The sequence below is a fragment of the Oreochromis niloticus genome, linkage group LG9 (genome assembly GCF_001858045.2).
Source record: "Oreochromis niloticus isolate F11D_XX linkage group LG9, O_niloticus_UMD_NMBU, whole genome shotgun sequence".
Classification (NCBI taxonomy): Eukaryota; Metazoa; Chordata; class Actinopteri; order Cichliformes; family Cichlidae; genus Oreochromis; species Oreochromis niloticus.
In genome coordinates this window covers 14,866,041-14,892,002 of record NC_031974.2, presented here as the reverse complement: position 1 = coordinate 14,892,002, position 25,962 = coordinate 14,866,041, and the positions used below count along the sequence as shown (strand labels likewise).

The following is a 25,962-nucleotide window of genomic DNA, read 5'->3' as shown; positions in this document are numbered from 1 at the left end:
AAACTTCTCACCAGAGGCTAAAGACACGATTATACTTTGATGTGGACTCGAACAGCTGGAGACATCGAGTCTAAGTAGTCTAAATGGTTGAAGCATTGTTGCTACACTGTAATGCTAAGTTTTTGTGGATTAATGCTTTCAGCGACAAAAAACTGGCTCTCCCATCACCCCCAGCCTGTTGGGGCAGATGGCCTCTCTGAGGCTGTTTCTGCTGGAGGTTTCTTCCTGTTAAAAGGGAGTTTTTCCTCCCCACTATCGCCAAGTGTTTACTTAAAGGGGGTCATCGGATTATGGAGTTGTTGGGGTCTTTGCTAAAATATTTATAAGATGAAGAGCCTTGACGTCACTGCTGTTGTGATTTAGTGCTATAAAATAAAACTTACTTGAATTATTTTATTTCTATTATTTTCATGTTTTACTGGTATTTACTTTCCTTTTTTTAAAAACTAAAACAACAAACAAACAAGTGTTTTATATTCTATTGGTGTCTTTTAAATTGAAAGTACTATGCTGTTTTTTAAAAGTGCTTACTAAATAAAGTTGGATTGGACTGGACATCCAGTAGATATTAACTACAAATTACTCGACAAATGCAGCTCTACACATATGTATAGGATGTGTAGAGGGACTGTTGATGACTCTTCAAACTGCATAAGAGACAAAAATGGAAGAAACAGTTTGTGGAACTTAATAAACAAAAGTCAAAATACTAAAAAAAAATCCGCTAAAAAAAATAAAATAAATAAATCTAAACTATGTCCACTTATCAGCTTTAAAAACACATTTTAAGGTGGTAATTATTCAATGGAGTCTACCTCCGGTTGGATATATGACCTACGAATCTCTTGGTGAGAGAGTATAAACTCAAAATGCTCTGGAAAAACCTAGAAGTGGACAGAGTTACCATTTGGTTTTTCACCCTCTCCTAAGTGAAATTAACTTAAAAAAATAAACAAAACTTCTCTGGAGAATCGTGATCTTCTATCTTCAGACTGGAACCACACGCCTGAGTGAAACCAGCCCTACTGTTACAGAACGTGTGCTTGCATCTCACCCCCGGTTACGCCCCCTTTACTGTGTGGACTGTGAGAGAGTGGGCTGGGTGGGTCGGACAGGGTGCGTTTGTGTCCAGGAGGGGGGGGCGGTGGTCTCTTCTTGGACAGGGTGGAGCTGCCTCCTGGTGTGAGTGAAGAGGGAGGGCCGGATGGGGGAGGAGCTGGAGGAGCGATACATAAGACACATGAGGTGATGAAGCCCACCAAAAAGATAAACAACTAAAAAAAAATAACAGGTAAAGGAGAGGATAATGAGGAGGAGACAAGTTAATGCAAGTAAAACAATATTGTTTGAACATGTAAATACACACAGGAGTGTCTGGACAGGGACTTTTATTTTTTAAATACGCCTGCCTTTATCTACTGGGACTCCAAAGCAGTCACTGGTCACCAGTACAGAGAAGAGTAGGGTGAAAGCAGCTAATAGAGAGCTCAGCCAGAGCGGAATCAGCTGTGGTTAGGAGTTTACAGCCCATGGATGGTGGGAAAATATAATTTAAAAAAATCACATAGGCAATAAATAATGAAAAGCTTGCCTATGTGGTGCCGTTATTCACTTAAATAAATGCCACCACCCCGTAAAAGTGAGCTGTAAAAGGAAGAAACAACTGAGGGATAACTGTATGTGGGGCACACAGCCGAGTAAGGAGGGAGAACATAAAACCAGGATATTCACTGATGTATGGTCGAGTGCCAGCCAGTGTGGCGTAGTGCGAATGAGAGCCAAGGAATGCCAAGTGTGGAGCTGAAAGAATAGAGAAACAAAAAAGAGAAAGAAAACAGAGCGAGATGAGGAGTGTGGGAGAGAATCTACAGTATGTCAGTCTTATAAAAGAGCTGCTCCCACACGCTGTAAAATAACAAGATGAAATCTTATCAGTGGCAAGCAAAGCAAAAAAAAAGAAGAAAAAAAAAAGAGGAGAAACGGTGTGAAGCCGGCCCCCGGGGAGCCAGCTCTTCAGCACCCACTGAGAGAGAGGGAGAAAGAGATAGCGCCGGCAATGAAGGGTTAGCGTGATATTCTCAGTGCATCTACGACGTTTTCCCTCTTAATCTTATTTTTGCATAAAATGACTTGTTTCCAGTGTTGTTTTGGTTATTTACGGGTAGCTGAACCTGTGATAAATATTAATGCTCATCCTTCAGGGACACTTAGGAGGACAGGAACTAAAAAGATCAAAGCACAGTTCACATGAGAAGACGTCTCTGACACAGCCGCTGGTGTTGTCCCCTAAGCATCATAAACACTGGACCGACTGACCAATCATATTGTGACGATCAAGGATAAAAATACTACAACGTGGCTGAAGCGATAAAGGCTAATTATAGATAAGGTTATGGTGGACTTTCACCCGTGACACTGGGATTTGTGACCAACAGGAAACCAAAAGTAAATGTGGAATTATTAATCTTCTGTTTGTTAGACATAATGGACACAGTTCAGCTGGGTTTAAGCAAAGATTATGGTTTCAAAAACAACATTTCCCCATGCGCAGGAACGTTTTCTCAGCTTCTCTAAAGCTCTGACAGTACAAAAGCACGACCGGTCAGTTCTGATTGTGATGTTTTGGGGACAACACTGACAGAAATATCAGATCGTAGAGGGGAAGAGGAAGATACTTGGTACCTATGAGCATTTGTCATCACTTTTCCAAAGATAAAAATGTGAGAAAAAAATGCTAAAACGAATATGAATGGAAAAATTGTGTTTGTATAGCTTAGTACGCTCATCTGTACTGTCAAGCAAAGGGAGCAAACATACCTAATATAAAGCTGCATTAGCTTTAAGGGTAACATTAGCACCAATCTTCCTGCCAGGCATCCCCCAGCTACTAAACCGATAACAGGCACTGCTTGAACTCCCTAAAATGTTTAGATCTGTGATATGCTCAGAGTTACATATAACAGCCAAAGACTGTGGCTGCTGTATGGGAGAGAGGCGTTACATCACATCCTCTAACTGAGCTGTGTGGGTGAATGACTTTTGAGTACTTCAAAAAGTCATATTGTGAAAATGAGAGAGAACTCTAGTTTCCATCTCTGCTGTCAGAGATCAGACGTCCAAACATTTTAGGGAATTCATCCATCACTCTGTGTTAACGTGAGCTTTTTTTTGAGCCACCATACGAGATATCTAAAAAAAAATAAAAAAAAATCAAAAAATAAAATTAAGGTCTTAGTTCAAGTAGTTTTCCAGATGATGGGTTTTTAAAATTGCCCTTTAAAAACTGATGCTAGAAGATAAAACTCCCTTTTCCTTTAATTTATTTCATTTTTAAGGAAACTAATGACTTTAGGGACCTGAAAATTTGCATAATTCCTGTTAGGATGTGTTGGCTGGAGAAGCAAGGCCTGCTGTAATCTACTTCTGTGTGAAATTTAGCATCCATAGTATTAAAAAATATCACATTTTGATCCAAAGTCTCACATTTTTATGTAATAATTTCTCTCCTTTTTACAAACTGCGTGCTTGTTGTGCTACTGTGGAAAGCAGGCTTAGCCGAGGGTAACCAGAAACAGGTTAATTTGAACTGGAAACAAGTGAAATTTCACACCCCTTTGCTTTAGGAAAAATAAGATTTGAATGCTATGCAATGGATTAAATGACTGTTAAGATGGATGCTGGCAGAGTTAAGCTTATGCAGTGTTTTCAGAGAAAGCTAGTACAGGTCCACAGGGGGAGGAGTGTTATTTTTAATTCCAATATTGCAGAGACAGCACGCCCACAGTATACTCTGTGGATACTGTGCCCAGGCTAACGATTAAGTAAGTGTGTATCCTCCTTTGCCACCTTGCCCTCTGCTACAGCCGTGTTTTCCTGAATGTTTACAGTGTAAGCAATCTTAATGACACCCGCTTCCCGCCCTCTGATCTGTGTGCTGACAAATTGCATACCACTGCAGGGTGTGGAAACTGACTGACAGCACAAAGAAGGAACTTTCCATTAAAGTCATTACAAAGCATTCCCACAAACCTTATCCTGACTGCAAATAATCAAACATTAACAGACATAATAAAGTCATTTCCACAGGCCATCTTTCCTCCACAGTTATCAGCCACAGCAGAGCATGCATACAACCTTTAGACCATTTGCATCACAGGCTGACATTTGCAAAAGGAGATATTAGCAGAATGTGACCTCCTGAATTTATACAAGCTAGAGCCTGATAAAACTGAATACGGTCGGAAAACTGATGCAGGCTCAAAGCCGCTCGGAGCAGCTAGGTCTGACCTTTGCCCTGGTTCCTGGGTGGCAGCGGCGGCCCGTCGGCCACCGGGGAGGAGCTGAGGTCGGTGGAGGCGCTGTACATCTGGTTAGTAAAGGCGCTGTAGGAGAGACGCTGCTGCTTGTCCCTCTGGCTGATGAAGCCCGGCAGGGAGAGCTTGTCGTGGGGTGAGAGGCTGGAGGAGTGGCAGAAGCTCTGAGGCCTCGGGGAGCGGTCCTTCTTGATGGGACTGGGCTGCAGAAGGACACATGACAGATGAGACCGAGCTGACATCAGTCACTGTAACCTGAGCATAGACATGATAAAAGATGGATGCAGCTTTCAGCCAATGCAGAAATGCCCTACACCTGCATTCTTTACAGTGGCCAGCAGGTGGAGACTCCTCTGTTTACAAGCAGACGTCTAGATTTTTGGTAAAAAGCCCCTCAGCTCGTTTCCAAACATTTCCATGATGATTTTATGAGCTCACCTGCTAGTTTCAGGTCATAATTAATAAAATATGTTTTTTGTAAACTATTAATAATTCTAAGAGTCATCAAGGAGGATTATACAGAATATACTCACTGGCTAAAAACTTACCAATCACAAAATTCCTCTTTAATACTCCAGAACTGATGCTGTGACTAAAAAATTACACATTTGACTAAAATATACATGCCATCATTAATACTGAACCTCTTTCTTGGCGATGTTCAAGGGAGCTTTTACACTTTATTTTGAAATGCTTTTTAGACAGAGATAACAAATAACTATTGCTTTTAGGTTTTTAGTCACTATGAACTACTTCAGTCACTCTTCTATGCAGGCTTGCAAACTGAAGTGTTAAAATAATGCCTCAAGTCTACAACATTTGGTATCCTTTGCAGAGCCTGACAGATGATGTTGCTCAGCCAGAACTATGAGCTGATATCAGCTTATCACCGACACAAACGTAGCTTTTATGTAGAGCAGTTTGATGATGGTCCTGGAGTAGTTTTCAGCTTACAGCTAACCTGCTGTTACTTAAAGCGTAAAAGCCTGTCGAAAAAAGCCCGACATCTGCTTGTTCTGACCTACAAATGACACAGCATTACTACACTCCGTCTCATTTCCTTAAGCTCGCCTTATTTCTCCATTTTTTTAGTCTTACAAATCTTCAGTTATCTTTTTTTTTCTACCACATTAAACCTTTTTACTGACTCATGCCGCATTACGCCACGGTGCATTTAACCTACTCTAAGGGAAGACGCATCTGCATCCACCGTTAACTTCAGCCTCTATGTCAGGGTGTCAGACCAGATTTATTCTAATAGTGTATTTTCTAAGTAGTTTTCATTGCGTGGAAATGATTCGTTTTAGTTTTGTTTGAATGAGTTTCTGTGTTCAGCACAACAAAAACACAGAACCTTTTCAAATCTTATAGACATCCAGTCTCAAACACGTCCATCAAACCTCATCAGGCAAATTATATTACAGTTTTTACCAAACTAACAAATACAAAAACTTTATTTTATTTTCCCGGTTTCACAAAACCATTTCGGTTAGCTTTTATTTTTTTCTAAAATTCCACTTTTTATTTTATTAACTTAGCTAAACTGTTTTTTCACATCTAGTTGTAGTTTTTTGTTTAGTTTTAGCTAATTATATTAACCTTGTGTCAAACATAGCGCCCGGGGACCAGAACCGGGTCATTAAAGAGTCTGATCTGAACCGGCGAATGCTTTTTCTTCCAGATCTGCCAAACTACACAAAGGTAAATACTAGAAACCATCAAAAACACACAAATTTAGGTGGGTTTTCAACATAAATTAATCAGTGGACAATTTCATATTTTATTCAACAGGAAAAATATAACATTTTATTTGAATTAACAGAAAATTTCAGTTTTTTAATTAGGAAAGTTTACAGATTAATTTCTTAGGCTGAACTGTACCCAGCCATGCTGATTTACTACAATAACATATCTGTGTAATGACCTTAGGTTTGAAATCCAGGTCATGAAATGTGGACATTTTCAGAACGTACTTAGACTTCGTAACCCTAAAAAAGTGTTTTCTTCATAGATTATCATCAGTCTGGCTCATTTAAGGTCAAATTTATCTGCATGTGACCCACGAATGTACTAAAATGAGCTTCACAGCAGTGCTCTGCATATATGAATCTATGGGGAAGTTCTTTTTTGGTGATGTGGAGGCGACAACAACAACAATAAAGCACAAAGCCAGACAGCCAGTGGGCTGCAGAGGAAATCTGAACAGTCATATCTGACCTTCAGCCTCACTCATAACCAGATTCCTTATTAAATTCGGCGTCGTGCTCAGACCTTATCGTCGAGGTCGTCGTCGCTCTCGTCCATCTCCTCCAGTCGGAGGCTCCACTCGTACTCCACGTGGATGTGCGGGTTGAATTTCCCCTCTGCGGCCTGCATGAGCTGACACACACAAAGAAATCCATTAACTCAAACTGTAGCTCTGCACAAACAGATCATTACGGCTACGAGACAGAAGGTGGATCAAAACTGGCTGCTAATTAGAGCCCCAAAAAACCTATGAATGGGAAGAAGAAGCAGCGCAATAAGAAATAATGAGGCAGCACAAAGAGACTAATGTCACAGGTTAGACTGAGTCAGAGCCACAGTGAGCGCTGAGCATCAGTCATCTTTCTTTTCTAGACGGCAGTAATTATCCAGTTTGTGAACGCAACACAAACAACAACAGCAGTTTTAAAAGTGTATTATTATTATTTCTTTTTCTTCTCAAATAGTAAGATTTTAAAGATTTTATTTACTTTTCTCACTCCCTTCCCCACACGCGTACCTTCAATAATCATCCACAGCTTTGCCCACCCAGTCAATAACACCCATTATCCTAACAGTCGCTGATTTGGCTTTATTATTTACTTCTTTTCTCTTGTCTTGTTTCCCCTCCCTTCATTACAGAGTCGAAAAAAAGAAACTGGCTCATCGTTAAACTAAAAAAACCCTGAGACTTGGAGATTTAACTGCTCTCTGCACAAGACACAAACATGAACATCTGGAGGTTGCATAGAGATGGAGATATTACAGATATACAGTATTAACTCAGGGGGAGAAGGTATGTTAAAAAAGCAGGGGGGAGGAAAAATATTGAAGTAAATTTATCTGTAAAAGGGGTAAATGTGAGGAATCAATATGATGAGGGATTTTGAAAACTGTTTAAATATAAAATAAGGCACAGAAATATGAAACTGCAACAAAACTGCTAAACAAATTTATCAAACCGAGGGAAAAAAGTAGCAAGCAGCTGAAGTAACACTTCAGCATGAATTTTTTAGATAATAGTTTCTATTTACTTAATTTTTATTTATTTTTCAGTCTTTCATTTATTTTTACAAATAACTGAAATTAAAATGATCATCTTTATTGAGGCACCAGACCTGAAATTCTACCATAACACTCTTACTCTTTGGGAGCATCTAAAACTGGCACACAGATATATCTTAGGCCCCTGCAGGTTCTCATGATGTCATCATTTTGCCTAGCAACCACCTAGCAACAGGCAAAAATGACCCATTTGTAATGTTTAAGCACCTGCAACACCTCATCAAAGCATCGCGTCAGATTAATTTCACAACAAAACATTTTATTTAGAGAAAAATATAATTTTTCATATCTGCAAACTGTGACATTTACACTATCAATAATCAGCCTTTGAAGTCAAGTTCAACGTATTTACAAGTTTAATGTCAGATCAATAACAGCTGACTATAAATGCGCTGTGAAGGTGTGGAGATGAGATTTCAAATCAGCTTTTTTCCAGGATGTTAGAGACTTGTGAAAATGTGTAAAGAAAGCTAACGTATGAAATCCTTTTCTACTGCATGGGTGCATATTCAGACAAAGTGTTGCATGCCAGTTTGTCATTATATACTTCACAGGGGGTGGGCAGTGTCTGGATGATCTTAATCATACACAGGGGTAAATACACTTTGTTCTGTATGATCACACAGCGAGTCCAATATTTATGTTTATTTATATAAACAAGATAACTCCATACTTTTTTTTGTACTTTTCTCAGTGTGATTAAAAATATCAGCTTACCAAATCCACAAATAGACCAAATAAAACTGCAGCATGGGCACGCACTAGTAAAATACACACATGCTGCACATTATCTGGCTCTAAATTAATGATTTGATGTCAGTACAGAGGATGATTTCACCTATTATACCGTCTACCTGTCGAGAAAGGTGCGGGTGAAATAGACTAAAGTCCCCTCGGCTTACCACTAATTACATCTGAGGGCAAAATGACTGTTATGTGTGACACAAAGTGCAATAACTTAGATCGTCTATATGTGCTCTAGCTAATAGCGAATCATCTTAATCACAGATATAATTTAAGTACAAATCTATTGTTATAGGCAACAATAAAAGATTTGTCCAATTGTGTTTATTTTTCAGAGATTCCAAACAGCATTTAAAGTGTTTTTCTGTCTTCTTTGCTCATATGACTGTTAATAACAAACATATATCAACCATTACTTCCACTCTGCTGCTGCTGCCGCCCGCGGCTGGAGAGACCTCTGACTGCCATCTAGTGTTCTTACTAAACTGCCCGGTAACTGATGAACTCCCTGTATGTGGCTGTGTGTATGTTTGGGGGGAGGATGGGGAGTTTGTGTAATGTTTCTGGGCCTTTAATGATCTACTAAGATATCCAGCTGGTCGGTCCTGTACTTACTGCCTCCTCACACTGAGTGTTCCTCAGTCGCCTGGCAACATCCAGCGCCGTCTCTCCGTTCTGATTGGCTAAAAGGGCGAGGACGGACAATCAACAGTTAGGAGTCTGATAGGTGATGACATTAACTGGAGGACGAAGCTCGGCGTGTGACTCACTGATGTCGGTGGCAGGCTTGCCCCTCAGGAGTAACTTGAGGCACTCTGGCTTTTCGTACATGCAGCAGTAATGCAGGGCGGTGTTCCCCCACTCCGTCTGCTTATCCAGGTTACCGCTGAGTTAGGAAAAAACAAAAAAACAAGACTCGCACAGTGAGCTCACATGCCTGAGGGTGTTTTCCACAGTCCTGCAGCTTTAGGTTAATATGTTATTGCTCAGGATTTTGAGGTTTAGCATGAAAGAAGAGGATTGGAAACAGCACATTAGACGTCTCGAGAAGAGGTGAGACATTAAATCATTCAAGAAAAACTACAAACTACAGCTAATGGCACAGTAGCAATCTTTAGATCTTCTGCAATTCCCATGAAGGCAACAAAAAAAATATTAAAAGACAAGGCCTAGACATGGGTTTAATTAATGGGGGGGTCTCACTTCAGCAGTGGAGACTGTGTGCAGTTGGAGCAGTGGTGGGTAAACAATTGAAAGGAGAGGAATAAATTAAGGCAGAGAACAAGTGCTTGACCCATTTCTGTTTGCCTTGTGGGAATCTGAGCTGAGCTGAGCTGCATGAAGCTTTTCCTCTGCACTGCTTTATTACAGAGTAGAGCACAGAAAGTGACTCGCAGCAGACAGACGGATCAAATTTAATACAGAGTGTTTACACCAAGCTGTACTGTTTTATACACAATTTTACTCCAAAGTACTCACGTGTGGTTTTTAAGAAAGTTGAACAGCTCTTTCACTCCTCCTGAGCCAAAATGAATGCACGCACCTACATTTTCTAAAAGGTAATACCTCTTTAAAAAAATGAAATGTACCTGTTCTGCACGAGGAAGTCCACCAAGTGCAGGGAGGTCTGGTCAGCAGTCCGTACAGAGTAGTGCAGCGCAGTCTCTCCAGCTTCCTGCAGGGGGCCATCAAACACAGCAAAGACTCGGTGAGGCGATCTTGGGCAGCATCCATTCTGTATTCTCTCTCTGTCTGTGACTCTTTCAGCATTTAAACAAGCTGCAGTAAACAAAATGGCTCCTAAAAATAATACTTCTGCTGGCCTGATGCTGGCTTTTGTCCATTTCTGGGAGTCTCTTGCTTTTATTTCATCTGCCTTGCAGCACCAAAGCTGGATCTAGGTGGTGGTGTTTTAGATTCAGCATTAAAGATGGAGGTAAAGGCGAAACATATGGAGCTAACGCTTACATTTAGTGGATCTGTTGGCATCTGAGAGGGGGTCGGATTTAATCACGCACTGCTGTCACGCTGTCTGTGTTTTGAGTTGGGGGTGGGAAGTCACGGTGCAGCCCTTCGGATGCACTGACAGCAGCAGATCAGATATCGGTGAGTCAGACTTCACAGCGCGTTCAGCAGCACCACCACCCCCACTCTCCGTCACCAGACGATATCCTCTTTTATTCCTCTGCAGCATTGTGCACTTAATTTTTCATTAGGGAACGACCGTGTTCGGGTTATAAAACCTTGACCCATTTACGTCAGATTAAGTCTTATCACGCATGTTGCTCACGGTACTGTATCCTCACCAGACACTGCTTGTTATTCAACTTTCATTTTTGCCTAAAAACAGCAAAAAAGGCAAGAGAACAAAAGCGAGAGGGGAAAAAAAACAAAACAAAACAGGCCGAACCGCAAAATAAAAAACAGACGCATGAACTGAGCCGCTACAGATGTCGCCATCTAAATATATGTGGACTCAAAACACATGATGCCCTGCAATGTGGTGGAGGTTTGCTGGCTATCACCACCTGCTGGAGAAGTTAACCCGGATGACTCAGAATTTTCCAACTGTTACACCCATTTCTAACTGCCAAATAATTCACCAGCTGGCAGGAACGTGTCGGCAGCGGCGGTGTTGCTGGGAAGAAACCTCACATGAGGATGAAACCACTGCAGGAACACGCACAGAGCACTGACCAGGCGGCTTCTGAGCGTCGTAGTCTGCACGTGTTATGATGCAGCCCGGATTCCAGGCATGTTTTTGCATATTTTCTTCTAAGTCCTGTCAGGAGACGCAGACAGCTCTGGCTTCAAGTGTGCACGTTTCAATTCATTTGAGCTCCTCAAGCCAATGGTTTAATTACTGCCCATTTCCATATAGGGTTCATTCATGTGCTTTTTTCCTTGATTATTTGTGATTTCTGCTCGGTGTATGACCCTCTACTGGCCTTTTAAACTTTTAACCCTGTTACCTGACAGTGTGATCTGTAGCTGGATACAGAGAAGTGAGGTGTCGTCAGAGTTGGATACAATGTTTTGCTTTATTGGCATAAATGGTCCCCATCTGTAAAGATGCACTTTTTAAGGCACAATTTTATGATCTTCAGCAAATTGTTTTAGGCGTGCAATTTTATGTGTAGTGCTATTACAAAGCAGATGTGGTGTTTTACTCTCTCATAATCATAAGATTACGCTTCTCCATTTTCTTTCCGCATTGCATCACTTTGGGGAGATGTCCTAGGCAACAAGTTGAAGGGAAATATGACTGAAAATTATTCTATTTTGCCTCCAAGAGTGAAAATGGTGCATTTCTTCCATAACATATAGACTTAATAAAGCCTGGACTTCATTGTTGATCCATTTTCTGGGCTTTGTTCCACTTTGTTTCCACTTTTTTTTTTTAAACAGTAAGTTGTACACCAGTGCTACAACAATCCAGACTTGGACCAATCACTGTACATTTTTGCCAATAAAAGGTTTCTCTTCTGCCCTGTAGGACCTATAAAAAGTCCTATAATTTAGGTTTCTGCAAACTTTGATAGTCTACAGTTCCTAAACTGTGGACACACAATAAAAGAGAGATTTCCTTCAAGTTAAACAAATAACTAAAAAGTTTCTACAGTGGAAACATCTCTCTTAAAAAACACTGCACAGTTTTCAAAATGCTCATTTGATGAGACCAAAAGTCTTAGTAAACAATATTTAACGACTTATTATAGAATTTCCTGGAGGAACCTACCCAAGGGATTAATAAAGTTCTATCCATCTATTATACTAAGAAAACTGTTGGACAGATCTAACAATGTCAGTCTTTAAAAGCACTAATGTTTATTTTTTGATTCACCTCTACTGACATCGATTTTCACCATAAGTAAACGGGTGAAACAAACTTATCGTGTTTTTAAATTTGGATAAATCAGACCTTTAGATGTCTCTTTGACTCACCGGTCCTGCCTCTGGAAGCGGCTCCATAAGCTCCACCCCCTCCGCGTAGACCTGAATCAGTGCCAGCAGGTCCCTGGACTGAACCGCCTCGAACAACTCGATCATTTTAGCTGCCGCAGACGTGCACGTCTTCCTCGCGTACTTGTGGTCCACATACTTGGCGTTGATGAACTCCTTCCTCACTGTCCTGTGGACAAAATGTTAAAAAAAAAAAAAGTTAAAAATGCATGTTGAGAGATAAAAATTTGTTTATATATAAAACTTACATGTCACTGGAGGGAGTGGGCTTTGGTGATGGGGAGGGGAGGTTTCCCTCCATGATCTCATTGAAGCTACTGTTCCCTACATTCTTGGCCAGCTGTGGGAGAAAGAAGGGAAACATCAGCAACCAAAGAAAGACACATGATTTATCCCTGCAGCTTTACAGATTAAAATTGGCTCCATCCTGTCTTCACAATACTCTTTCATGATTCCTCATATTTCAGGTGAAAACAGTGAAGGGCGTGCCTCGAATATAAGATCAGTTCCCCCTGACAGGCCGTTTGTTTGACTCACCAAGAGTTCTGAGGTTCCTAACTTGTCGAGCTCCATGGACTGGATGCGGGAAATGTGGACTCCCATCTCTCGGTGGATGCCAGAGCACTCGATGCAGGTGAGGATCCCCAGGTTGGTGGACAGCCACTTTGGGTCTACAGACAACAGTGTAATACAAGTTATTATGGCTACAGGAGGCTGATATATAAACAGGTGGTGATTTGACCTCCTACAGTAAGGATGTCAAACTCATTTTACCTTGTGGGCCACATATACAGCCCGCTCTGATCTTAAGTGGGCCGAAGCAAAGAAACTCGCCTTTCTGCCAGTCTAAATTTTAACTATGTATTTAATCCCTGAGACATTTTAATACAAAAAAGTGCAATTTTAACAATAAATCTCAGTTTTTCTAAATGATAAAGAAATGCTGCTTTAAAAACAATGTTTTCACTGTGGACGCACTGTAAAAAACCCCAAAACAAACAGAAACTTCTAGATGACTTTTATTTATTACTTAATTACTTTTGTATAGTATGAATAGTAATGAAGGAGGTCTTCAGCCATCAGTAAAAATTTTGTAAAATGTATGAAAATACAGTTCGAAGTCCAAAGTTTATGCGCTCCTTCACATTTTCGAGTACCATCCAGTGGTTTGGATTGGAGTCTGTGCCGGGACAATTCTGGGCACCGGGCCTTATGTTTGACAACCCTATCCGACAGCATCGAGGGCTCAGCTGATAAACCTCTCCACATGTAGCAAATCTTACGTGCAGCATGCAGTTTTATTTCCTTTTTAAGTTGCTGCTGCCCTGCAATCTGCTTTGCAACCCACCTCTGCTACAGATGCTTCTTTTCAAGCTCTTCTTATATAACTGATGCGTGTTCTGTACTGTGTTATGCTTGCCGCACTAGTCACTGGCCGCACGCACTGTGACTTTAAAACAGCCACAAAAGCATTTATAGTGATGCTTGAGGCGCGCTTGACTCTGATGACACAAAAGAAGAAGTTGAAACAGGAAACAAAGCGATTGCTTAGGCTTTTTTCTTCCTCCACAGAATGTCTCATCTTTTCTAACTGATGCAACACTCTCTCCCTCAGTTTCCTGGAAATATCTGTGGTCCTGCATTAACACCGAGATGCATGTAAAGCCGGACCATTCGTAAGGGTAACAGCAGTAAGCATAACCTGCCAGTTAGGCTTTGCATGTCCACATGTAAAATATCCTCAAATCACTGCAACAGAAAACAACCATCTTGTGAATAAACTAGCCCTGATTCAGGTGCTAAACCACAGCTTATTTTTCCACTATTTTCATTGATTTTATTTATTAATGCACCACCACTGCAAAGCACAAAGGTGCACGCGCACAGAGATGTGGCAGATCCTCGAAACCTCCAGAGACTGAGCGACTTTGCTGACTGATGTTCTGATGCAATCCGAGAGATTTAAGGAAGCTTTAAACTGTGACCTCAGTGATGCTGATGCTGTGAGGCGAGGGATGCTGCTCTGTCTGAAGCTGACAAGTTAACACCAGAGGAGGCTGGTGGAAACAATGGAGACAGCCCAAAAACCCGGTGAGTCATGCACACAAACACAGACAGCAGGAAGGCACGTGCACACAATTACACAACACAATTAACAGATGCATTGTGAATTTATGGGTCCTCTATAGCTGATTAATGCTAAAGCTGTAAATCTTACAGAGGAATTTCCAGTCAGAGCATCGGATGAGCAGCAGAGGGAACAACGAGGTGACCTTTGAAAGTCATAAAAAGGTCCTTTAACCACCAAATTAATTTTATGTGTTGAGGAAAGGGAAGCATGGGCGTCACCTTCTCAGTCAGATAAAGGAAAACAACAGGAATCACACGCTTAAATCCACATCTGGAACATGTGTTATGCCAAAGCAATGTATATGAACGGATGCAGCAACAAGAGAACAGACATGACAAATTACCTCCGCTCTCTGAGGACCGCAGGGGTCGACGAAGCGTGTGTGACTTATGTAACATTGTGATGTAATAATGTTGTTTCTCAAAGCCCAGAAATGTTTTTTTTTTCTCCCCTAAGAGATAAAGTCCACCGCCCCAGTACTCTGCAAGCTGCTGTGTGTGTTTATACAGACAGAGTGGAGTGTGTGAATGCAAGCCTGTGTGTGCTGAGAGTCAGAGGGCCTGAGTGTCCACGGCACTCCTGAGTGCTGACTCTTTGCTTTCTAATGTGAGGGGGAGTATCGGGATAGAGCTGCGTCCTGAATGCTAACAACACCAGCATGCGCACACACTGCAGTGTAGCTCGCTCAGCAACCATCTAACTGAAGGACACGGAGTTCAAGGCAGCGGTGACATTGTAAAGCTACCGAGACAGGAGAGCGGCTTTAAATAAAACATGGTCCACATTTAAATGGACTCACGCAGCCCCACAAACAGCAGCAGAAACACACCTGCAGCTCCACAGTCGCAGCAGACTTCATTGCCCGGCATGCGCAGCACGTCTTCTATGATGGCTTTGGTGAGGTCCTCTAATCCGTCCTCCCCTCCGCTGCTCTGCTCGCCACGAAACGCCATGTTTAACGCCTCCTCCTTGCTGTTGGTCAGCACTGAGATCCAACTGCAAGAGGAAACATTGTTAGAGACATTATAAGCAATAAAATACAGTTTTAGTTTATTGAGATAAAAACAGCTATGGGTAAAGTTAAGGAGAAAAAAAAGAGCAATTCAGGATTGCATCATTTCGTGATAAAATGTCAGGAAAGCGCCCATCACAGGTTCTTAAAGCCTTCAGTGACCTTTTATCTTGTCTAAATGCATCAAAATCACAAAAATGCACTGAAAAGCAGCAATAGAGAAGCTAAAAGGAGGGATTATGTTGCATTTTTGCTTTACAAAGATGCTAAAACACACAAATATTTGCCCATTCTTTGGTTTCTTCGAAAAGGTTAAAGAGGAGCCAACGCACCCACGCAGGCCTGTGGTCGTTACAACGAGGCGGGCGTACAAACACGACCTCCTGCAATTCACTACACAAAGCACAATCTGCACACACGCAGCCGATCGCAGCCCTTCCTCTGTCACTGCCACTCAATCCCCTCTCTGACAGCAGACAGTGGGCACACAAACCGATGCATTAGATTGTCTGTTTATCTCCATGTGTGGAAAAACAAGATATTTTAATCCACTAATGCGTAGGTGTGCAGATGCCAGGCCAAAAGCGTTTGTGTGTTTGCTGACAATATGCATTATAATATGCTGCCGGCCTAATTGAGGAAGAGCGTGATTACGTGAAGCGAGCGCCCTATGAAACACTAAATATTTGAAGGGAACTACAAAGAAGAAGACGCCATCGCCGACACCGCTGCAGTTGGAATTGCGTGACGGAAGCAGCAGAGCAGAGCCGAGAGCTGCATCCCAAAGGGCTACAAGCAACATGAAGTGTTCAAGCGGCACCGAACGAAGACGCAAAGCCACAGCAAGGCTGGAAGAAAGTTTCCACCATCAGAGGAAGAACAGCCACAGAATCACAGAGTGGCAGATCGACAGTATTCAGACTCAGGTTTGTTCTGACTCCTCTGTGTTTATGAGTGATTCGGCTCCGGGGGAATCACATCTTATGTCCAACAACGCCATCACAACACTGCATTCAACTGTTTTTGTTTATCTGTACGCAACTGCTGATCTCATCCCAGCTCCTGTTTGTTGGGCAAGCTATTAAAAAGCCTGTAAAGCCTGAACAATGAAATCAAAAATCACCAGAAAATTAAATTTTGGGGGGAAAATGGAGTTTTAAATTGAACCTTGTGTCAATTTTTTAAAAACAGAATTAAATATTAAACAAATATCTGGCTTTTTAAAAAATATTTTATTGCTTAAACGTGTATTATATTAACAGGGTTAATAGTTTCATTAAAAATCACATTAGAGCCGATATGTACGTTTACAATCGATTAATCCCAGTTTCTCAGTTCTATTCTTTTCTTGTTATTTGTGTTTTATTTTATTATTTTAGTGTTGTGGCCTTTGTTTTTTTAATGAAAATAAGTTAAAGTGAGTTTGTCTTGGGGTTCGAGGAGTGAAGGCCTTTAAACACTTGTCGTGTAAAATGTGGGTGAATTTCATGCTTTAAAAATATTTTTCTGACTCATTCTCAGTCAGCCATTCACACCGACCGCGTACTTTCACTGGATGAATCTGTGATATTTATTCTTTCAGTAGAAGCTGGGTTTTTCAGATTTTCACATGTGAATAAACAGATCTGACCAATCAGACCAGTGCATTTGGCAACAAGTGCACTTGTGGCTCATAACGTATACCAGTACTAATGAATGCTTTTCTAAACATATTTATTTACTTAAAATAAATTGAAATCTGATCCATAATCAGCAAACAGGAAAACTCGTGCATTCATCATCCTGTGACTTATTCTCACAAACTAACAAACCTAGTTTCACTTGAAATTTCTGAAAAATTGAGGCGTCCAGTTTCCACAACACAATGACAAATTAGCGACGTTACATGGGGAGAGAAAAAAACGACTGTCGCACAGTTTAACGCGCCTGCAGCTGCTTTCTTCTGACCAACCAGCCTTAATTTACAAATTTAACTTTCTGTTCTTCCTCCCACATGGTAAAAGCAAAGCCGTGTCTTTGTGACACATTAATTATTCAAATTTCACATGAATGCAGACGGCATACTCTGCACCGCAGAACTGCTCCTGCAACTCAAAAACATAACGTACAGGCTTTTATATAGTTCTCAAAAATGATCTAATGCTTGTTTTTTAGCCACAATGAGGACTAAATTTGTCCTTATGAAGTCTGACTATACAGACAACTGGCCAATTAACAATATGACTTCTTGTGTCATAAATACGATTCAACTTCAACAGAAACGGGAAAAGCGAACAACGCTAAGACACTTTTTTATATCACACCTCATTATTTTTCATGTGCAGTCACTATAACACTGCTGTAAAACTAATTTAAACACATTAAGTGTGTGAAAGGATCTCTTAAATAGGTAGCACAGCTGTGGTTATTCCTGTGTATGTGTGTCTGCTCGTGCGTGAGAGGGTATGGGGAAACAACAGTATGAAGTTACAGAGACCTGAATTACTCCAGACCACAAATCCCACTGCCATCCTCGCTGCCACAGAGTCGCAGCCTCACTGCTCTCTAAGTGAAAAACACTTCCTGTGTTCAAGAGTGACAATGAAGCGACACACCAGCGACTAGCCGGCGTCCCATTAATGGAAAACCTTTAGCTGACAGCTAAAGACACCTTTAGTCGAGATCACACATAGAAAAATAAATGGGTGTGTAGAGTTAGGCGAGGTGGTGACAGACCGATTCAAACAGCGATAACAAGCAGAACGGGGATCATGTGTCTGTCGTTACTCTGAAGTACTCACATGACAAACTCCTGCTCATCCTCGGCCTGGAAATGATACGTCCGGTTATCTGCGGATAATAAACGGTGGAGTTAAAAAATGCAAATGTCCACTTTTGCATTTATGATAGCCAGCATGCAGCAAACGATTCAAACGCTTATCTGTGTTATAAATACACTATTATACAAAGAAAACAGCATGTGGAGTTTCCACAGGTCCTTTTACAAGAGGCAACTCTCATCATATTACAAGTGTTTGTCACCGAGCCATTCAGGCATGTGTTAAAGTGTGTGACCGTGTGTGTGTGTGTGTGTGTGTGTGTGTGTGGGTGTGGAACTTACGAGAAATGAGATCAAAGCATTTCCGGTCCTCAGTACTTGGTTTCACCTGGCAGGTGAGCAGGTTGAGTTTGACTGGCTGCCTGTTGGACTGTAAGAACAAACACACTGAGGGTTACAAAGATCGCACACTGGACCACAGTGGAAATATTACACACAAGCACAACACCGTCCTCACACAGAGACATAAATATTTTGGTGCTTTGGGGATTTAAGTTCAGTCAAACGTCTCAAAATGAGAAGCAGTCGACACGTGTATACATGTAAGCTGGTGTTCCTCGGATGAACTGCAGTGACTGTGTGGATCACTTTTCATCATTCAGTGACATCATCGTCGTATTACCCACAAAAACAGTAACATCTGGTGTTGCTACAGCTCACCTGGATGAGCTGGCGACCCGTCAGCCTCTCCTACCTCACTGAATAATTCACTGCCGTTAATAACTGGATGTCTTCAAATTCCCTTCATCTTAATCCCGACAAAATTGAGGCTCTGGTTTTCAGTCCTTACGATCCCCACCAGGAATCTTGCTATCAATATTATTCACCTGCATTTGAATTTTGAATCTAAGAATCATTGCAAAACTCAAACCTCTACTGCCACCCAATAATTTAGAACTTTTAGCAGTCGCCTTAATTTTCTCCCATCTGATTCCCTCTCTCCTTTCTCTTCAGCCAGTCTTTAACTGGTCCAGAACACAGCAGCTAGGCTAAGCCTCCTGGCAGTAGCATCTTAAGGTGGCACAAATTGCCTGGAAGTACAAGTTCAAGAACACCCACCTGCCAGGTCACCACTGAAACGCCTACATCACCAGATTCAGCCTTAATGTATGGATGCTCTCTTAATCATAACGTATTCGCACCGGCATTGTCACGACACGAGCAAAGCGATTACACATCATAGCCTGTTATTTTTGTCAAAGGTCTATTTAAACACTTGGGTTCACAAGAACTCGTGCAGGATGTTTAGTAGATACATCTATGGTTTCATTCAAACAGTTGGGTGTCCATGCCGCCCACCCGCTCGGCCCCTAAGCCTTCAGTCTGAGTGGTAGCTAGCCACAGCTCACATATCACCCCTGTTCTTGCTTCCCTTCGCATTTAAAAAAAAAATCTTATTGAGGACACATGAAACCCTACATGGCCGAGCTTCAGCACATGCAGCAGCCCTTAAACTGTTCCACACTTTTTAGGGCTGTAACTCCTAATGTTTGGAACCAACTTCCTCAGCCTGTCAGGTCGGCTGAATCTCTGGTTTGTTTTAAACGAAGCTGCTGAAGAGTCATTGCTATAAGTTAGCATCTCTGGAAGTGTGTATGCGGGAATGAATGCAAGGCCGTATGTTTGTGCGTCTGTGTCCTGGAACATGTAGTCTTATCTTTAATATGGTGCTGTAGTCAAACTGTGAACCATTTTGTAACTGTGTGTTTTAAAAAGTGCCGTAAAAATAAATGGATTATTCTCTGCATCATACGGTCAAATAAAGGTTAAACTTCATCACCCTTAGCTGTAGTGCTGATTAATTACAACAATCGTGAACACAGCTAAGCATCAGCATTTAACACTGTCATTGTGAGCATGTTAGCATTCATGCTATATTTTCATTTTAAAAGGATTTGCATAATTCTCGTAGATAACTGTATCAACTCATGTATTTATTATTCAACAAAGCTTCTGCGGTCCGAACTACAAGCTGAACTCAAGGTGCCCCCATTAAGACAGTGGACTGAGCTGGCTGGGCTGTGTACTGTAATAATTGGGTCCAGTTGGCACGTACATACTGAGCATTGTCTCCTGCCAGTGCCCGGGCAGAGGGGGGACGAGGGCACGTGCTAATGAAATGCTAACAGGCTGTTATGAGCCTTGGAGTTGGTGTTAGCCTGCTGGCAAGATGCCATATCCAACTAAAGCCACCTAAAGTTCATCTGCACTGAGGCCTGAAGAAAAGGGAAAAACCTCAGACAGAGAGAAACGATTACAAGCTCAGTATGATGACCGCCCAGTGGGCTAAATTAGAAACTGAGGTTAAAGATTCAGTTCCTCCATCACAAAACGCAACAAGAGAAAATGTATTCCTCTCATATCACAGGCGACCACTTCCTCAGAGCATCTTTGCAGCAGCAGCAGCGTGAAAGTTCAAAACAACAAAGCTCACGTTCACGTCAGTCGCGATCATCCCGATCCTCCCCGCTGCGTTACAGCTGGAACAACTGCTGTGTCTGCTGGGAAATAAGCCGCCCGAGTGCCAACTCCACCAAGCTCATCCCACACGCCCGACTCGCTGCCAGTCCTCACCGGTTAGAAGTAAATAAGGCTAAATTCAAACATTTGCATGTATGCTCAAAGCCGTCAGGGATGATTTATCTGATTTAATCCACAGACTGTTACCACACAGACATGCTTGCGGATTTGTAAGGCTGTGGTAACACCGGCACGTTCACAGAGACAATATGCTAGTGTTTAGCAGATATGGTGTTGACCATTAGCCATCATCTGCTACTTAGCTCTAAACACAAAGTACAGCTGAGGCTGAAGGGAGTGCCATTAGTTTATTTGTTGAGGTATTTCAGTCTGACCGCAGCGATGACTGACCCAGAGTCCCCGGAGTCAAGTTGTTAGCATAACAACAAATAAAACACATCTAAGGTTTCCTGGTGATGTAAACAGTTTATGAGAGAATAACATCTGCTCTGTTCGGTATTACAGCTACAAACAACAGAATATATGTATAAACTCTGCTTCTCACCACCGTGTGTGGTTTGTGGTAAGTGTGTCTTCCTCAAGCTCAATTCCTCTACGGTACGACTGGAAGTTGCATCTAAGCAGTCCTACTTTTAATCTGCATGCACAAACCACACAGTTAACTTGCAAATTGGAACCAGTCCCAATCAGTGGGTTGATATGATCTGCCAGTACAAAGATGCATTTGTATTATTGGCTATTTTCTTTCTGATATGCACAGTTAGGGAAGGTACTGTGTGTCCAGCAAAGAAGCTCTGATTTCCTACCAGCAGAGGAGCGTCACAACTAACAGCTTGTCGCTAACTAGTTTGTGAAAACTGGACAATAAAAACAAAAACGTAGGAACCCTATTATGCATACATTTGACGTTTTATCTCTGCACTACAGCTGTTATAGTATTTTTACTAATCTATTATTTTTTTTCTATTTTTATTAAAAACCAGTATAGTTTACATGTGAGTGTTAGTGCAATATTTGCTTCCTTGTGTGCTATACTGAGGGGGCTCTGAGTCTAAGAATTTCACTGTCAGTAGTGATGTGCCATTGTTACCTGTATACAAAAAAATCCCACAAAATCAAAATCTACAGTTCACAGGGGTTTACCAAAGCTGGACAACAGAAGATTGGACTGCTGTGAGATACTGATGGATACAGTGGAACGAGAGATTCATATCACCGATTTGCAGCCAACAAATCTGCAGCGAGATTGTGAAGCTGTGACGTCAATATGAACCAAACTCTCTGAAGAATGATTCCAGCGCCTTGTTGAATCTGAAAAATTAAGGCAGCTCTGAAGGAAAAAACTGAACTGAACTGAATTGAATACAGGTATGGGAATATTAGTAAAGACATATATCCAGTACCTGCTGTGCTCTATAACAAAGGCAAAGCTGAAAGAATTTAATTCAAAACAATCAAAGTGCATATATTAAAATAAGCCACAGCTGGTAGCGCTGCAGATTTGATTTGGCAGATTTCTGTGCAGGATGCCCTTCTCGACACCTCAGCCCTCCCCCAAAGGATTAATAAAACAACATTACAATAGTTGTCTCGTGCCGACTTGTCAAAGCTGTCTGAATTAATAAATCAGCTAGAAATGATACTAATTGCTAAATCTATTCTCCTGGATACATTTAAATAATATTAAAAGTCAAGTTAATGTTGAAGCTCAGTTTATTTGTTGATTATGTTTTCAAGTTGTTTGTTTGTTTTGAGGGGGGTGTCACTTTAATCTGAATTTTGTTTATAAGCTGTAAGAGGAACTTCAATCGGAAAGTCTTGCTTTTAATATTGACAAGGTTCAAATGTTTTTGATGACCACACTGAGAAGGCAAGAGAAGAAATGCATCGTTTCCCGTTAACAGATGGACTGTCCGAGCGTGATGAGACACCTGCCGCTGCTCGGCCACAATTAGCTAAGAGCTTCTGATTGCGCTAAGTCCCCCCGACAGTCCAGCTGCTCCCGTGGGAGTTTCGAGGCTCTGTAGGTTACAACTCAGTGACCGGCCCTTTGACAGAATTAACCCAGATATACGAGCCCCGCGTTAGATTCCCGAGGTCCGGAGCGGGAAAGAAAACATCACACTGAAACGTGCCTGCTGCACAAGAGCGGCAGCGGTGGCGGTACGCTCGCACTCGCTCTGAGATGAGTCACCGAGGCGCAGCAGGCAGCAAGGGGGGGTAAGAGGGTGAGGCAAGGTTGCCATGACAACCCATTTATGTCAATTCCACTGTGCCAGCCTCCAGATTGGGACGAGAGAGAGAGAGAAAAAAAAAAAACAACCTCCCCACATGATGTTCTCCTTTTGATCCGCACAGTCAGTGCTGAGGGTCACGGGGTTCATATGAGCAGCTGTGCCTGTGTTTGTGTGTGTGTGTGTGTGTGTGTGTGTACTCACTGTGGCATGAGAGATGGTGAGGATGCCCCCCTTCACTGAGCACTGCCTCCTCTGCCACACCTTCCTCAGCCTGTGAGAGGCGAGGGGGCGGGGGTCAATCATTAGAGATATTTCCTGCCTGCTTTAAATTTTAATGCGTCGTGAACGCACACTACAGCGTTTTTTTATTTATTCGCTGTGTTAGCAGCTTACCCATCACTCTTCTTCAGCAGGTAGCCTTTCTTCTCACTCCCAAACTCCTTGTTTCCCTGCAGCTGGTGCATGCTGTAGCCACCCTGCTTGCTCTGCGAGTCCTGCGCAAACCCACACAATAACACGAAATAAACACTTTGTGTGCACAGAACAGAGAGGCTGCTTAATAAAGACATGCAACACATACACGACACACACACAAAAAGGATTCTCTGACATCAAAGTGCTTCTGAAAAACAAACCAAGAGTGAAGACTTAAAAATAAAAGGAGGTAAAAGGCATGCTCTGCAACATCTCTACAGGGATAAAGCACTCTACTGTCAAGCTGAAGAACACACAGACGCCAGCATGCTCAACATGCACCAACACTTACTCTTCTAGACTTGATTCCAGACAAGCAGAAGGCAGAGAGGAGGGGGAGATAGAGGGGAGAGGCGTGAAAGATCCGGCTCAGGTGTGAGAAAGTGTGCTACCTGCCCGTGTATTAACCAAACCTACAATCCTCTGTGCTTATTGTCTAAAAGTGGTGCTACAGACAAAATAACTGAAATGTGAAAAACTGTATATATTGTTTCATGCAGACAGGCACACCGAGAGTGTGAACGTGTGAACCGAGAGGGTGTGAGCTAACGCACAGCCGAAGCAGCCTGTGCTGATAAGTAAAACTAGCCGGCAGTGCTGGGAAGTGTGTGAGAGTCGGGCAGCGAGTGGCTCTCCACTGAGCAGCCAGTGAGGCACAACGCTGGTCACCAGCAAAGCCTACCACACACTGGCTACCAGCATGGTACAGCACTGGGCACTCGCTCTGTGCTGCTGGAGACAAGCTCCAAAAAGTTGGTGGTGGCCAGAGTGAGAGGACGTGAAAAAAGAAAAGGAGGTTTCAGAATACTGGGATGACTGAGTCAGGCCTGTTTTCAGCCCAGTACAGCTGAGTTTGTGCTGGCCTGGCAAGTTATGGGTTTAAATTTGGCTTTGTGTGGTAGGGTGTGACCTGCTTACCTCCTTCTGGTCCAACTGGAGGGAGGACTTGATCAGATCTCGCAGGGCAGTCAGCTGCTTCTTCTCCTCATCCTGAGTTTGTTTGATCTGCAGATAGTGAAGCAAAGATATGAGAGGAAAGCAAAGAGGGCTAATAATGCACTTTTACAGACACTGGCCCCTAGAAGTTTCGTTTCCCTTCTTTATTATCTATGCAATGTTCATTTAACCAGGAAAGTGCGACTCTTGAGATTAAAAATCTCTTTTACAAGAGTGTCCTGGCCAAGAAAGACAGCGGTATAATTAGCTGATAAAAATAAAAAACAAAAGCAATAAAAATGTATAAACTTTAAAGGCAATAAAGCCTGAAACATCAATAAAAGACAGTGTTTTATACCAGAAACAAGGACAGTAATATTCAGGCAAAACATCTACAGCCTGAATGATCCAATCACTTAAATCGCAGACTTTACTTTTGATTTGTGAAGATAGACTTAGGACCTTGTCAAGAGAATCAGGTTGATAGAGACGCAGTGAATGTACCAAACTATTAACTGCACGGCTCTCATGTCAGCACAATCAAAGGAGCTGAAAGACTGAATAATGTCTGATCCAAACGTGGCCCAAGGCAGGAAAATTTCAGGGCTTGAAAACAACCTTTTACAGGTGCTGAGAAAAAAGTTATGGTGAATGGACTGGTTCTGTCATAGCTCCACTTTCTTCTTTACTTAAGCACTCAAAGCACTTTATACTACCTGTCTCATTCACCCATCCATACATCCATCTAACATTTACACTCCACTGAACGCATTAGGAGGATCTTGGGGTTCACTGCCTGAGGATACTTTGGTTTACAGACTGATGTGGCCAGGGATTGGCAGATTGATAGACTAGTAGATGACCAGCCTATACCTCCTGAGCCCACCAAGTTATGTGAGGTCTAGTATTTTCCTGAATCATGACAGTGGGTGCAGGATGGCCCAACTTTTCTAGCTTTAAAAAGTGCAAGAGCATGATATTCTGAGCAAACTGCTGCTTCAGGAGAAAGCACAGCAGTGCTGTAAATAAGAAGTGGTGGTCAGCATTTGGTGTAGGATTATCCTTGCCTGTGTCAGAATGCTACATTTGCTTTATATATATAGATATGTACTGTGTAATTAAAGTGAAGTGAAAATAATTTGGTTAGCTCATTCTAAAGATACTTCTTAGTTTTGTCCAGGAAAGCAGTTGAAAGACTCTTGGGATAACTCGGAAGGTTTTTTCTATGAAAAATTAAACCCTTTAATGAGCAGGAGACGAAACCAGAGCGAAGAGAAGTGAGTATTTACATTGTAGAGATCAGCTGCCAGCTTCTCGATGTACTGCTTCAGCTTATCTGCTGTCTTCAAGCCATCTTGGAAGAAACTGGGGGGGGAACAAAGATGACACGTGAACTTCACTGGCATTAAAAGTCATCCAGATGCAGACATGTGATCAAATGTCATGTGTTACAGTGAGCTTGGTTTGGCCTTTACGAAGGTCACAGAAAGAGAGAGAGAGGGGGCGATGGAGGTAGTTTAATGTATAGCCGGGCTCGTTCTGGC

The 25,962-nt window shown here is 42.0% G+C and overlaps 1 protein-coding gene across 6 annotated transcripts in view; it reads right to left on the bottom strand.

The window, feature by feature from the left end:
* asap1b (ArfGAP with SH3 domain, ankyrin repeat and PH domain 1b) overlaps positions 1-25,962 on the bottom strand; it is an 82,393-nt gene that overhangs the window by 5,156 nt on the left and 51,275 nt on the right. For 2 of the 6 annotated variants that reach the window (XM_005448978.4, XM_005448979.4), the window contains 17 exons: positions 25,708-25,783; positions 24,401-24,487; positions 23,775-23,783; positions 23,402-23,502; positions 23,210-23,279; positions 18,573-18,660; positions 18,253-18,301; positions 15,290-15,456; positions 12,867-13,000; positions 12,578-12,669; positions 12,312-12,498; positions 9,956-10,041; positions 9,137-9,252; positions 8,982-9,049; positions 6,585-6,692; positions 4,288-4,516; positions 1,055-1,216 (listed from right to left, as the gene is read on the bottom strand). In XM_005448978.4, coding sequence (XP_005449035.1) covers positions 1,055-1,216; positions 4,288-4,516; positions 6,585-6,692; positions 8,982-9,049; positions 9,137-9,252; positions 9,956-10,041; positions 12,312-12,498; positions 12,578-12,669; positions 12,867-13,000; positions 15,290-15,456; positions 18,253-18,301; positions 18,573-18,660; positions 23,210-23,279; positions 23,402-23,502; positions 23,775-23,783; positions 24,401-24,487; positions 25,708-25,783 — 1,829 coding nt within the window. Of the gene's footprint in view, positions 1-1,054; positions 1,217-1,731; positions 1,801-4,287; positions 4,517-6,584; positions 6,693-8,981; positions 9,050-9,136; positions 9,253-9,955; positions 10,042-12,311; positions 12,499-12,577; positions 12,670-12,866; positions 13,001-15,289; positions 15,457-18,252; positions 18,302-18,572; positions 18,661-23,209; positions 23,280-23,401; positions 23,503-23,774; positions 23,784-24,400; positions 24,488-25,707; positions 25,784-25,962 lie in introns of all 6 variants that reach the window. The other 4 variants (XM_005448981.4, XM_005448982.4, XM_005448980.4 and 1 more) reach the window with 4 other exon arrangements.